Source organism: Danio rerio, chromosome 19 (assembly GCF_052040795.2).
Source record: "Danio rerio strain M-AB ecotype USA chromosome 19, GRCz13ab, whole genome shotgun sequence".
Lineage (NCBI taxonomy): Eukaryota > Metazoa > Chordata > Actinopteri > Cypriniformes > Danionidae > Danio > Danio rerio.
The window spans coordinates 9,922,371-9,937,500 of NC_141039.2; the positions used below are offsets into that span (position 1 = coordinate 9,922,371).

General features: G+C 35.3%; 1 protein-coding gene and 1 long non-coding RNA gene across 8 annotated transcripts in view; both read right to left on the minus strand.

Annotated features, from left to right (window-relative positions):
• Nucleotides 1–15,130, minus strand: part of celf3a (cugbp, Elav-like family member 3a) — an 80,178-nt gene that overhangs the window by 13,715 nt on the left and 51,333 nt on the right. For 4 of the 7 annotated variants that reach the window (XR_015516172.2, XR_015516171.1, XM_087294935.2 and 1 more), the window contains 6 exon segments: nt 14,702–14,750; nt 12,018–12,143; nt 6,722–6,801; nt 6,397–6,540; nt 4,136–4,280; nt 1,391–1,540 (listed from right to left, as the gene is read on the minus strand). Coding sequence is in view for 4 of the 7 variants with exons in the window: in XM_087294935.2 (XP_087151061.1) it covers nt 1,391–1,540; nt 4,136–4,280; nt 6,397–6,540; nt 6,722–6,801; nt 12,018–12,143; nt 14,702–14,750 (694 nt within the window). In the remaining 3 variants the exon portion in view is untranslated. 7 annotated transcript variants of the gene reach the window in all.
• LOC147832465 (uncharacterized) lies at nt 7,059–10,281 on the minus strand. The gene is made up of 3 exons (XR_015516529.1): nt 8,973–10,281; nt 8,192–8,852; nt 7,059–7,383 (listed from the first exon to the last, which is right to left on the minus strand). It is a non-coding gene; the product is annotated as an uncharacterized LOC147832465 (long non-coding RNA).

Below are 15,130 nucleotides of genomic sequence, written 5' to 3' on the forward strand. Positions count from 1 at the left end.
GCATGCTAAAATGACTTGATTTAGATTTTGTGTTATGTCCACGAGCCTCCTTATTCGTTTCACTTTTTTGTGTTGTGTATGACTTTGCTCAAGGAGCAAGTGGCTTGTGGCTTCACAGTGTTGCATTGCAATTAGTTCCTATTTCACATGACTTTTCAAAACACAGCATTAAGCATTTACCAAATTTTTCTCTGGCCACACCAAAAATAAATACACAAAAAAGTCATTATTGCTTAGCTACAACTTTTAAATAAATAAAACAATTTAAAACAAGCTAAATATACAGTTAGAGTCAGAATTATTAGCCTCCCTTTGATTTTTAATTTCTTTTTTAAATATTTCCCAAATTATGTTTAACAGAGCAAGGAAATTTTCACTGTATGTCTGATAATATTTTTTCTTCTGGAAGAAATTTAACTTTTTTTATTTCAGCAACATTAAAAGCAGTTTTTAATTTTTTAAAAGTCATTTTAAGGACAAAACTGTTAGCCTCTTTAAGCTATGTTTTTTCCAGAACAAGCCATCATTATACAATAACTTGCCTAATTACCCTAACCTGCCTAGTTAAACTAATTAACCAAGTTAAGCCTTTAAATGTCACTTTAAGCTGAATTGAAGTGTCTTGAAAAATATCAAGTAAAATATTATTTACTGTCATCATGGCAAAGATAAAAGAAATCTGTTATTAGAGATGAGTTATTAAAACTTATGTTTAGAAATGTGCTGAAGAAATCTTCTCTCCGTTAAACAGAAATTGGGGAAAAAATAAACTTGGGTGCTAATAATTCAGGGGGGCTAATAATTCTGACTTCAACTGTAGCTGTATACTTGCATTTTTATTCAACGAAACCTTTCTTTTTAAACATAACATTTTAAAAAGAACTATTGTCATGTATCTAAAACTATGCACAGAAGTGTGTCCAGGCTAAAGGTCCCAGATCACCAGTTAACTATACATAAATGGAAAGTTAATCTCCCGTTAATGCAATATTATTGTAAATGATGATGATTAAACCACAAATAAAAAAATAACTGTAAACAAAAGAAAGCAGGTGAAAAACCTGCTCTCATTCGGTATTCACCTGCTTTCTTTTGCTCAAGTGAACAGTTATTTTGTCAGTCGTGCTGCTTCTTAATGAACTACAATTGAAAAATGATTTTCATCCAGCCAAAGTTTCTAGTGGGAGCAGCTCTCTAACCCACCACAGCTAAAATCTACCCACATCTGGCAGGTTGGCGGGTGTTAATATCAAGCACTGGTCATTATTATTTTACAGGACACATTAACCTAATGCTGTTATACTCAAACATTGACTACTATTAATATATTTACTAAACAATGATTCAATGTAGCATTATATATTTCTAAAGACTGCAGGAAGTTGCTCACCCTGATATGGGTGGACCCCGTTAGTGTAGAGTGCTTCGGAGGCAGACTGGCCGTTGGGCGCTGCAGGGACCGGTGGGTAACTGTTGACTGCGATGGGTGGAGGCAGAGCAGGCACGGGTGTGGCGGCGATGGTTGGAGGAGTGCTCGTACCTACAGCACAATTACACACTTTCAAAATGAAACAACAGCTGAGTTAACATGTGCTTTTGTCGATCTGATCACAAGTGGAGGATGCCAAGTACAGGAATACATGGGGTCTAAAATGGTTTAAGCTAGTCCCCCTTTGACCACAACCAGAGGTGGTCAAAAACACATACTATTGGACTGCTGTAGTAGTGTGGATGTGCATTTGCGTGATGACTGCCTACTGACTGAACACATGCATTTTTACTCAACACTATGCCCTAACCCCTTACAAGTGTTTAACAGCTTTGAAGGGATTAGGGTATAGGCGTGAGCCCTTCTAAATTGAGCACAGTGTGTAACACCAAACAACTTCGCTGCCCAAACCAACATACGGGTCCTAAGTGTTCATCAGTTGTACTCTTCAATATCCTTCCCCTTCGAAGAGGCCAGTTTTGAGCACTGTGGTTCAAAAGTGCATTTCAATATGGCGGATAGGCAGACATGATTGTTTTCACTCCGAAGTGCACTTTGGAGGGTTATATATGCTGTTTGGAACGCACTGAAAGTGTGAGCTGAGAATTTCAACTGTTAAATGCGGTCCAGTCAATCACACGTCACATCTTTAAGTGGGAATATTTAATAATATTTAGTGTTAAAGTTTAGTAGTTGTTTAATGTTAATGCTAATCTATAGTATTATTAAGCAGAACTAGTCTCTTCCTTGGTAGTAACAACAAATAGCACGTCTCGCTGAGTTCACAGGTCGATTGTCCGATTTCAAGCACTGTTGTAGATGTTATTTCCAAACAGGAAGTAGGAAAAATTCTCTTTTTGAATTGACCCTTCGCTAAGCCCCGCCTTCCTTAGTCAAGCTTTCGTGCATGGTACGTCTATTACAATATTTATGCGCCCGTGTCAGACATTCCCAGGGATATAATTAGTCATTTTTGGCAAACAGGTGAGATATCCGAGAAAGCCCGACAAAAAAGGACTGCAGTGTGCCTTACAGGGGTATATTCACCACCTGATTAGAAGATAACTTAATCAAAATTGAAGCTAGGTTAGCCTAGCCACCTCATATGCTGACCATTCAACAGCTCAGTTCATGCACAGGACAGGTGAAATTTAAAAATAATCTAATAATAACAAAGTAAACCGTGATTTCTGTTTTTTAGCCAAAAAACCTGATATATTAATTGTGCAATGAAATAAAGCGTTACTAACCGACGAGGAAACTCTAACACTAACCAGCTATAACATCGTCATCAATAACTTAATCTCCATAAAACAGACGAAAACATCGGTGAACTGTAGCTCTGACTTGGAAATGAGGCTTATAAATGACTGAAAAACAGCAGCGGGTGAAGTATGTTGATCGCAAGTGCTCAGTTTGTGATCACATCTCGGTTTTGTTCTATTGATATGTAATTTCAAATATTCGTAGCTTGAAACAGATGGAAATATGATTGCTATTTGCATGACTACTATGGCGAAGGCTTAAACGGAGCAGTGCTCATAATATTGAGTGAAAAAAAAGGAAAAGACAGCTGTGAAACATATGCATTTTTGTAGGAAACACAGTTTAGATCTGTTTAGGGTAAGAGGTGTGTGAGTTATTGCCGTAGGTCTATTACTGAATGTGAATGTCGAAAACAAAACCAACTTAACTCCGCTCCTTTAGCGCCCCTCACAGAGCTTGATCCACGCTGGCATTTCTCCCCTTGGGTTCAAAGTTTTGAAAAGGAAAAAAAATTCACCACACTGTCCAAACTTTTAGGATACCGGGTACAACACTTTGGCCTGTTTCCCTCGCTCGAAAGCTTGACAGAGCTCCTGCATGTAGCTACGGTTGCTAAGCCATGATTGGTGGGTGACGTTTTTTTGGGTGTGGTTTAGCGAAGGGTCAATTGTGTAGCATCGAGAATCACAATTTTCAAATAGGATTTAAGCTTTGCAGAGTTTAATATCTTTTGTAAAGGTAAAATAAGTGCGCATTAACATGCAAGTGTGTTTAAACCTTCCCTCGAGGTCCAACCAAAGCATTCAGAATCCGCCCACAGCCCCTCCCCTCAATGTACACAGTTAAAATTGGACAATAGTAAACACAACCTTTGTCTACTTGTGATCAGATTAACAAAAACAGATGTTAAAGTTTTTTAGATGTTAGTATCAGTACGTTAGTCTTGATAATATCTAAAATCAAATGTGCAACAAAACAGAAGACGTAAACATCCAAAGCTTGCAGTTTGTCACTTCCGCCTAAATGAATCAATGATTTTTTACTTCAGTCTCTCATCAAATCTTCTATCCAATCAAATGCTCTCGAATATCTGACATGCCCTGCACCCTTTAGAACGCTTCTCATTTGCTTTTCATTTAATTCGCTTGATCTTAACCTCTTTCACCGGCAGAGCGGTGATAAAAACAACACGCTATTGGCTGTTAATAAAAGGGGAGGAGCTACTCTGTGTCCCACCCTGTATTCATATTTCAGTTGAGTTACGCCAAACATTGAATAAAGATACACATTTCAAAGCACTTTACAGAACTTTTAATGCCATGTGTAAACAGAACTTAAAAATAATAGACACCATTTTGGACCCTTTTGATGTTGATGTACCTGAGGAGGGCGTGATTGAGGCAATGGGTGTAGCGATGATGCTGCTGGGGTTGAGAGCTGCCAACTGCTGCATCTGTACTGCCGCAACCGTCGCAACCGGAGACAGATATGCAGACTGAGCCACCAACGCCTGCTGCTGGACAAGCTGATGAGAAGGCAAGGCAAGGCAAGTTTATTTATATAGCACATTTCATACACAGTAGCAATTCAAAGTGCTTTACATAAACAGGAATAAAAAAGACAAGTTTAGGATATAAAATGCAGACAATAAAAATGATTTAAAAACAAATAAAAACAATTCAAAATGTGTTAAAATAGGTTATAAAAGAATGAAAAAGAAAACGAAAAAACATAATAGTGCAATCTGTTGGACGCAGCACAGTGCTCATACAGTAAAGGCACAGCTAAACAGATGTGTTTTCAGTGTTGATTGAACATGCCTAATGTTGGTGCACATCTGATCATTACTAGAAGCTGATTCCAACAGCGAGGGGCATAGTGGCTGAAGGCAGATTCACCCTGCTTTGACTGAACTCTTGGAATTTCTAGTTTATATGATCCTAAAGATCTGAGTGATCTGTTGGGTTTGTATTCAGTGAGCATATCTGTAATGTATTTAGGTCCTAGGCCATTTAGTGATTTATAGACCAGTAATAATACTTTAAAATCTATTCTGAATGTAACTGGGAGCCAGTGTAGAGACCTGAGGACAGGTGTGATGTGCTCTGATTTCCTGCTTCTGGTCAGAATCCTGGCCGCAGCATTCTGGATGAGCTGCAACTGTCTAACTGTCTTTTTGGGAAGGCCAGTGAGGAGACCATTACAGTAATCCACTCTGCTGCTGATAAAAGCATGAACATGTTTCTCTAAGTCTTTACTGGAAACAAAGCATCTAATTCTTGCAATATTTTTGAGATGATAGTATGCTGATTTACTAACTGCTTTGACATGACTGTTAAAACTCAGATCTGACTCCAGAGTCACACCAAGATTCTTGACCTTATTTTTTGTTGTTTGACCCTTAAAGCCAAGGTACGCATTCACCTTGAGAACCTCATCTCTGTTCCCAAACGCAATGACTTCAGTTTTCTCTTTGTTTAACTGAAGAAAATTTTGGCACATCCAATTGTTGATTTCATCAATGCATTGGCAGAAGGTGTCAATGGGGCTGTAGTCATTAGGCAGTAAGGCTAAGTAGATCTGAGTGTCAGAATCTAGAAGAGGAAAAACTAACAAGTTAATCCAAAGATTTGGACAATAGGGCTTTTAAATATTAAAGGCAAAGTTCAGCCAAAAATGTAGTTTGTCATTGTTTACTCTCATGCCACCTTTTGCAAACCTGTTTGAGTTTCAGATAAACTGAGGTATGTTGGAAACTGGAAGCCATGTTTTTTCCGACTATAGAAGTCAATGGCTGCTGGTTTCCAGCATTCCTCAATATATCTTCTTATTTGTGCAACAGAAAAAGTGTGGAACTATTTGAGAGTGAGTAAATGGCAGGTAACTCCCATTTTTTGGGTAAACGGTCCCTTTAAACTGTGAGTTGGAGTCCTGTTCAGAGGTTGAACTGAGGTTATTATGCCAAACCATTCCAATAAGGAATTCCCATTTTGCAGAGCGCAAAGTAATTATGAAAGTATTTTTGGTACCGAACCCAACACAGCCTCCAGTCATTGCTTTAAGCCCGGTTAAACTTCATTCCAAAGTGTTTTCAAACTACATCCTAGTACATTTAAATTCCATGATGGACAAGCTAGTATGCCTATTGTAGTTTGATAATGGCAACACTTACTACATACTGGAAGAGCGTGTTCATAAGACTGCCCTGAAACCTTGATGATTGTAATGGCCTCATGAGTTTTTTTGTGTAACTAATGTCACGTTTCATGCCAAAGACAGGTTATGATGTAACATAACAACAACAGACATGTCAAACAATGTCACCATTACATTTAAAATGACATAACTGAGCAAATGACACTTAATGGAAGTAACTGTGGCCTAAGACATTTGCACAGTATTGCAGCGTTTCCCAACCCTGTTCCCGAAGGCACACCAACAATACACATATTCAACCTTTTCCTAATCAAACACACAGTTAAAACATTAGAAGAGACAGCAAACCCTGAAATGAATGGGTCAGATGAGGGAGACATCCAAAATATGTACTGTTGGAGTGCCTTCAGGAACAGGGCTGGGAAACTCTGAAGTATTGTATATTGCAGCATTAGATTATGGTGTTGTGTGGTGCGGTGTCTCACTGCCTGTGTGTAGGCGTTGTAGGCGCCCAGGTGGAGGCTCATGGGACTGATGACGCCCAGCTGAGAGGCCACCTGCTGCATACGCCTGATCCCTCGCTCCTTCTCCGTGTCTGCAAACTTCACCACCAGACTAGAAGAAGCACCCTGAGGGAGAGAGAGAGAAATCCGCACTCAAATAAGAGAAACTGAGGAGTCTGGAGGTTAAATATGCAGTGGGTGAAGTTAAAACAAAAAAACATAACAAAGAGCGAGTGTGAATGTGTGAACAATGCTGTGGCTGTATTGTGCGTGATTGTGGGAGGAATCCTGAATGCCAAACACTAACCGGGAGAGTTCGGCTGCCGTGGAGAGCGCTGATGGCCGCCTGCGCTTCTGCGTTACTCTGATATTTTACAAACGCACAACCTGCGAAAGCACAAACACATCGTTTGACATTTAGAGTTGAAAAACGAAGCTTCATCATGTGGGAGTATTTAAAGGGACAGCTCAAACAAAAATGAATATTCTGTAATAATTCACTTTACACTTGAACACAAAAGAAGATACTTTGAAGAATGTTGGAAGCTGGTAACCATTGACATTCATAGTATTTTTTCTTCTTACTATGAATGTCAGTGGCTACAGGTTTCTGACATTCTTCAAACAATTTTTTTTTTTTTTTTGATTTGACGTAAAGAAAAAAACAAAGGTTAAAATTTTTTTTAAAAAAAACAGGTTTGGAGTAACTTGAGGAATAGGTAAATGGAGATTACATTTTTGTTTTTGGTTGAACTGTCCTTTTAAGGCAAGACACTGCAGGGGGAAAAGGTAATAAATATCTAATATCTACATATTTCCCCAACAAAGAAGGAATTGTTATCATTTTTCAAAGTTTTCTAAAATGTTTTACTTAAATATGCAAATGAACGCGGTGGCGCAGTAGGTAGTGCTGTTGCCACACAATAAGAAGGTCGCAGGTTCGAGTCTCGGCTGGGTCAGTTAGCGTTTCTGTGTGGAGTTTGTTCTCCCTGCGTTCGCGTGGATTTCCTCCGGGTGCTCCGGTTTCCCCCACAGTCCAAAGACATGCGGTACAGGTGAATTGGGTAGGCTAAATTGTCCGTAATGTATGAGTGTGAATGAGTGTGTATGGATGTTTTCCAGAGATGGGTTGCAGCTGGAAGGGCATCCGCTGCCTAAAACATATGCTGGATAAGTTGGCGGTTCATTCCGCTGTGGCGACCCCGAATTAATAAATGGAATATACCAAAAAGAAAACGAATGAATGAGTGAATGCATGCAAATGATGCATTATTTAATTGTGCACTTTTTAAGTTTCTTTCTTGTGTTCTTGATACTATGAAGAATGTTAAAAACCACTGACATTCAAAGTATTTTTTTCTTACTAAAGATGTCGATGGCTACAGGTTTCTGACATTCTTCAAACTATCTTCTTTTTGGTTTGACGTAAAGAAAAATAAGAAGAAAGAGTAAATGGAGATTACATTTTTATTTTTGAGTGAACTGTGCTTTTAAGGTAAGACACTTCAGGCGAAAAAAACTAACAAAAATGACCCATCCAAGTTAGTCAACATACTTGCACAGTTAATTAAATGTGCAATACTACATTCATTCATTCATTCATTTTCTTTTCGGCTTAGTTCCTTTATTCATCAGTGGTCACCACACTGGAATGAACCGCTAACTTATCCAGCATATGTTTTACTCAGCGGATGCCCTTCCATCTGGAACAACGGGTAGAACAAGCAAACTCCACACAGAAACGCCAACTGACCCAGCCAAGGCTTGAAAAAGTTACCTTCTTGCTGTGGGGCGACAGCAATACCCACTGCACCACTCACTACATACATGTATGGCATAAAAAATTTGAATAGTGGATAAAACCATCTTAAAAATTCTATTTTCTTTGTAGTTGTTTTCTCAAAACAAAGCTTGTTTTGTTTATTAGTTTGCATATAAAATCTAAGGTTCTGACAGAATATTTATTTTCATCATTAATTCAGCAAATATGTGTACAGTTGAAGTCATAATTATTAGTGTTCTGTAGAGCTAATATGTTAGGAAATAATTAGGCAAAGATTAGGCTAATACTTTTAACCTTAAAATGTTTGTTTATTTTTTATTCAAAATTGTTTTTATTTTAGCTGAAATTAAACAAATAAGACTTTCTTCAGAAGAAAAAAATCTACAGTATAGTACAGTATAGTATAGTATAATATCCTAAGGAAAACTTTTAATTGCATGTCAGCCCCAAACCCAACAACTACTAAACTACTGTAATTTACACAACAAAAATCAGTCCCAGGCACTCGAAAAATGTGGAGAAATATTTAAAAGCCTTTATGTACATTGCTTTTCCCTAATAGATGGCTTTACATTATAAAAATTAAGGTCAAGGCAATCTCAGTTCATTAAAACAGTTGGTATAGAGCATATTTTAATTCTACAAGGGAAGGAGGCTAAAAAAAGGAGGATAAAAAGATTAAAACAGTGAGAGATTTTTTTGGATCTACATACTAAAAGCGACTAGACTTCCAGGCTTAAATGGCGAATTAAATTTTCCTCCTTTTTTGTAATACAAAAAAAGTATATGTTCTAGAGACTTTCATTACATATTGTTGAATATCTTTTTATATGTATGTATTTATGTATATATGTATATGTAGCATGCATGTTCATGTGTGTTTATTTTGTACACTATACTAGTTTATTTGTCTATATATACATATTTTTGTGGTTTCATTCTATATTCATCCACGTTGTATTATTTGAGAAATATGTTGTACAACATTCATCATCTTTTAGATTTTTTTTTCCACAAATTTTTTTTATTATTTTTTTTCTCCCTCTCTCAATGTTGAATTAAAAATGATCATTGAGTTGACCTTGTGTTCAATATATTGTTTTAGTATTGTTTAGATATTCTAGAGAGTCATGAGACCATGGTATTCAAAAGAAACTCCAGACCAACCTGATCACTGTTACCCTGATGAAGGCAAATTTTAAGGTAAAGCCATGTCAATAAAGGCTTTTTAATTTTTTATATAAGGCTTTTTAATATTTGATAAATTTTATAATATTTTTATTTTGCACTGATTTTTGTTGTGTATTCTGATGAATCCCTAACGCCCCGTTCACACGGGGCTTCAGCGTCAACGCTTGACTGAAGGTGTGTCTGAAGTTGGGGCTAAAGCGATTGTCATATCACTGTCTGAGCTGGTGTATTTGCAAACAGTGATCTGATTGGCTGACGCTTCCATTGGCGCTTGAAAAGTTGAGCTAGTCCCAACTTCTGCAGCGAGCAACGCTTCTGAAGCGGTGCCGACGGATCCACAATGCAGTTCGGCAACGCCCAACGTCACCCATTCAAAGTGAATGGGAAGCGTTGACGGTGACGCCCCGTGTGACAAATGAAACCAAAAGCAACAAACTGAGATTTGTTCCATTATTTCGCAAGGCCTCCATCTGTACATATGGCCGAGTTAAAAGTGAAACGGTTAATGATTTACTACAGCAGGTGCATCTGTTCCATTCACACTCACACGCAATTACCCAGAGCGCGCACACACACATACACGCATCCATCACTTTATAAATCACAGCCTGTGCCGAACCGACAATCATTCATTAGCCAACACACACATGCATGAGTGAACAGGCCCTGCTGCTGTTTTGCTATAGTGATGCTACAGATGTGTTTCTATTGTCTGCGGTCCCAGTCAAAGAGCCAAGACAACTGGAGAGCCTTTAAATCTATTTATCTGTAATGATTTATATTTACACTGTCTGATGCCATCAATGGTGAGAATGTGAGTTTGTGAAAACGAGGGTTAATTACTAAAGGATTAGTAATCAACAACAGAAAGAAGATCTTAGGAAAAAATGCTAATCATTATTTTATTAATACTATAATATTATTAAATTAAATTATCAATGAAAATATCTGTAAAAAAAAAATCTGGTATAAAAACTAAAAAACATCTAAAAAATAAGGGAATTTCAATAAAAACAGACATAAGATCTAGTTAAACTATCTTACATTACAAGAAATGCTAATGAATAAATTAAATTAATTAATAAATAAATGAGAAAAGAATAATAATTATTTTAAGAGTCCTCATTAAAATAATTGTTGATATTTATTCATTATAATTCAATAATGATTTGAAATATGCTAAATCATTAATACTTTGGCTCTGATTAAAAGAATTAGCTTAAAATCTTATCTAATAAATCTATAAGTAGAATATGAATGGAATTAGGAATTAAAATTGTTTAATTTTATCAGTATTAATTTTCTTATTAATTAGTATTATTTACAAAATTTATTCAATAATAAAATGCAAAATGGGGTTCATTAGAATACGTATTCATAATTAATATATTAATAATCTATTATAATAATAATTTTAATAATAAAAATATGAATTAAATTTTAAAATTTACTATTGACTCTATTAAAGCAGCTCGTATAATAACAATAAAACAATAATATATAAATAATATTACATAGATAACACATATCCATGATGTTTACTAGAATAACAAGAAATAAATATTTATAGTACTTTATCAGTTATTATTTAAATACGTATAATACAATACTAATCAGAATTAATTCAATAAGTATAAATTCCTTTTTCAAAGCTTTTATTAATTATTCATTCTTTTACTAATAGTAAAATATTAATGCAGATTACACATTAACAATAAATAAATATAATAAATTAATTCGTAAATAACAAAAAATAAAACTTTATAATTATTATTGATATATAAGTGTATAATAATAATAATAATAATAATAATAATAATAATAATAATAATAGTATATATAGATGATGTCAAAATTATTACTGGTATTATTATTATTATTATTGGAATATAAACGGAATTCAACATTAAAAATGCTAATTATAACAAATTAAATAAATACAACATTTTTTTAAATTATCAGTCTTAATTTTTTCTTATTAATTAGTATTATTAAAAAAGGATTCAATAATAAAATGCATAATGGGGTTCACTAGAATAAGTATTCATAATTAATACATTAATAATATATAATAATAATAACTTAATAATAATAATAATAATATACATCAAACAAATTTCCAAATGATTCTATTGAAGCAATTCATAAAATAAAAATATAAATAATAATATAGAAATAAATTATCATAATTTTATTACATTAATAATCTACAAAAATAATAACAACAACAATAACTTTTTATAAAAATATGAATATGAATAACAATATGAATTATTTTATGTTTTTTATTACTTATAATACAATACTAATTAGAATAAATATATTAACTAATTATCCATTTCTTTTTAAGCTTTAAAATATTAATATTAAAGCTTTAGATATAAATATTAATGTTTATTATTTATTTTACTACTAATAAAATATGACATGTTACATAATAACAATAATATTAAATAAAATAAATAAACAAATAACAAAAACCATATATGTATATACAGTCAAAATTATAATCGTTATTGTTATTGGTTATTAAAACTATTATGTTTAGAAATCTGCTGAAAACAAATCTTCTTTAAGGTAAACAAAAATTGGGAGAAATATATATATACAGCATAGATGTATAGGGCACCTTTGCTGGCTCCGTCAGGTCCTCTGAGTACTGTACACTCCTCTATACTCCCGAACGGCTCGAACATTTTTCTGACATCAGCATCTGACAGCTGTTTCCCCAACATCCCCACAAACAGCTTCCTGTCTGCACACAGAAACACACATCATGATAAATCTACATGTGTGAGAGAAACGACTGTGGGAGATCGTTTTTCATTCTAAAGTGGCAATAACCATCAAATCATCGCAGAGCATATTTGTCACTCCATGTTAGTACACGTTTTACAGAGCGATAAAGTCAGTGTCCACAAGAGGGCGATAAAAGACTGCCACTTGCTGACCAAACACAAAGGCATGGGCTTATGTTTTGTGTGTATTAATACAGGATTTAGATGAAAGAGGCATTTGCATTGTATTGCGAATTGTGTTGACGTTTTCATCCAATAAGAGATGATTAAATCAGTCTGCGTTTGATTCGCGTTCATTTAATGGATTTAAAATGGGGAACTCTTGAATTATTAATAAACGCTGGTTTCTGTACTACAAAATAAGTGTCTGTTTACTGGGATCTGGAGACAAAGCGATCAGCCATAAATGAGCTGTTCAGACACTCTGGAATGTACAGAAATCAAGTCTGCGGTGATTATTAGACAGCTAAAGACCATTATAGAATGAAGGATAGAGAGAGAACGTCAAAACAGACAGAACGATGGAACAATAGAACTAGTTATGACAATTGATAGACCGATAGAATGACAGTTATAATGACTGATGGAATGACAGAATGAAAAAACAAATATGTGACAGTTATAATCACTGAATGAATGAATGAATGAACAACAGAACTACTTATTACGACTGGTAGCTGCAATGATGGATGGATGGATGGATGGATGGATGGATGGATGGATGAAATGAAATGATGGATGGATGAAATGAAGGATGAAATGATGGATGAAAAGAAGGATGGATTTATGGACCAGAGCAATAGATGGATGGATGGATGAGTAGATAGATAGATAGATAGATAGATAGATAGATAGATAGATAGATAGATAGATAGATAGATAGATAGATAGATAGATAGATAGATAGATAGATAGATAGATAGATAGATAGATAGATAGATAGATAGATAGATAGATAGATAGATAGATAGATGGTTACGTGTTTGCATGGATGGATTGATGGATGGATGGATATATAGATGGATATATGGATGGATGGATAGATGGATGGGTATATGGATGGATGAATGGATGGATGGATGGATATATAGATGAAAATATGGATTGGCGGGTATATGGATGGATGAATATATGGATAGAACTATTTGAATGATAGAAAAATAGGTAAAATGGTAAAATGATATAACAGAAAGAATGAATGATAGATCAAATGAACGACAGACAGACAGACAGACAAAAAGTTAACAGAACAACAGAATAAACAGAATGATAGAATGAACAAAAACAATAGAATAATCAACAGAAATATCAATAAAACAAACAACAGACAAATAGAACTACAGATGGATAGATAAAACTATTGAAGGATAGAACTATTTAAATGATAGAAGGATAGGTGGAATGATAGATTGATATAACAACAGTCAGAGAGATAGATAGATCGATAGAAAGAAAGAAAGAAACAAAGAAAGAAAGAAACAAACAGACATAAAGACAGAAAAATAGACAGAATGAGTGACAGAACAACAAAATGATAGAATGAACGAAAAACTGATAGAATGAATGACAGAACAATTGAAGGAACAAACAAAACAAAAAAACAGACAGAACCACAGATGAAGACAGATACAACTATTGAAGAATAGAACTATGTGAATGAAGATAGGAAAGAATAGGAAAATGCTAGAATGATATAACAACATTGGCGGAATGAATGAATGAATGAATGAATGAATGAATGAATGAATGAATGAATGAATGAATGAACGAGACAGATAGAAAAACAGACAAATAGATAGAATGAATGACAGAACAATCGACAGAAATATAAATAGCCGGCCGACCGACAGACAGAACTACAGATGGATAGATAGAACTATTGAATAATAGAACTGTTTAAATGAGCTATACCAGAGAATGACATAACAACAGACAGAGAGATAGAATGAATGAATGAATGAATGAATGAATGAATGAATGAATAAACGAACGAACGAACGAACGAAGACAGGCAGGCAGGCAGGCAGGCAGGCAGGCAGGCAGGCAGGCAGGCAGACAGACAGACAGACAGACAGACAGACAGACAGACAGACAGACAGACAGACAGACAGACAGACAGACAGACAGACAGACAGACAGATAGATAGATAGATAGATAGATAGATAGATAGATAGATAGATAGATAGATAGAATGACATAATGAATAACAGAACAATCGACAGAAATATTTATAGAACGAACGATAGAGACAGAACTACAGACGAATAGATTGAAGGATGGACCTATCTGAATGATAGAAGGATAGGTAGAATGTTAGAACAGACAGATAGAATGAATGATAAATACTGTAGAATGAATGACAGAACAATCAATAGGACGATAGATAAAACAAACAAACGATAGATAGAATAAAAGAAACATATAACAACAGACAAAATGGCAGACAGATATGATGCAGGATAAAATGAGACAGAAAGAGTAGTGTGAGTGTGTGTGTGTGTGTGTGTGTAGTACCTCCTCGGCCTTCACTGTCCGCTGGCTTGACTTGAATGGGGCGGTTCATCTGAAACACAGAGCACAGTCACATGATCATCTGCAGCTCATAATCCAGCACTTTCATTTCTCCTAGTGTGTGTCTGTGTGTGTACGTGACAGTGTTTATATCTGAACTCTGGCTGAATGTATGTTCGTGCTGGAGCTCTGATGACCCGTCCATCTGCCTCAACACAGCAGAATCTGCACCCTGGCTCTGCATGTGTTGTGCCTCCGTCTCTTTATCTCTGCTCTCTCTCCGTGTAGCCCTTTGTGCCTGTTTGCCTCCATTTGAGGCCTAATCGCCGGCTCGCTCTCGTCCACTTTTATCTCTCATCAAGAATCAGTTTTATGCTCTTTCTCTCTCTCCATCACACCTAATCCCGCTCTCTCTCTTTCTCTCAGTCGGGC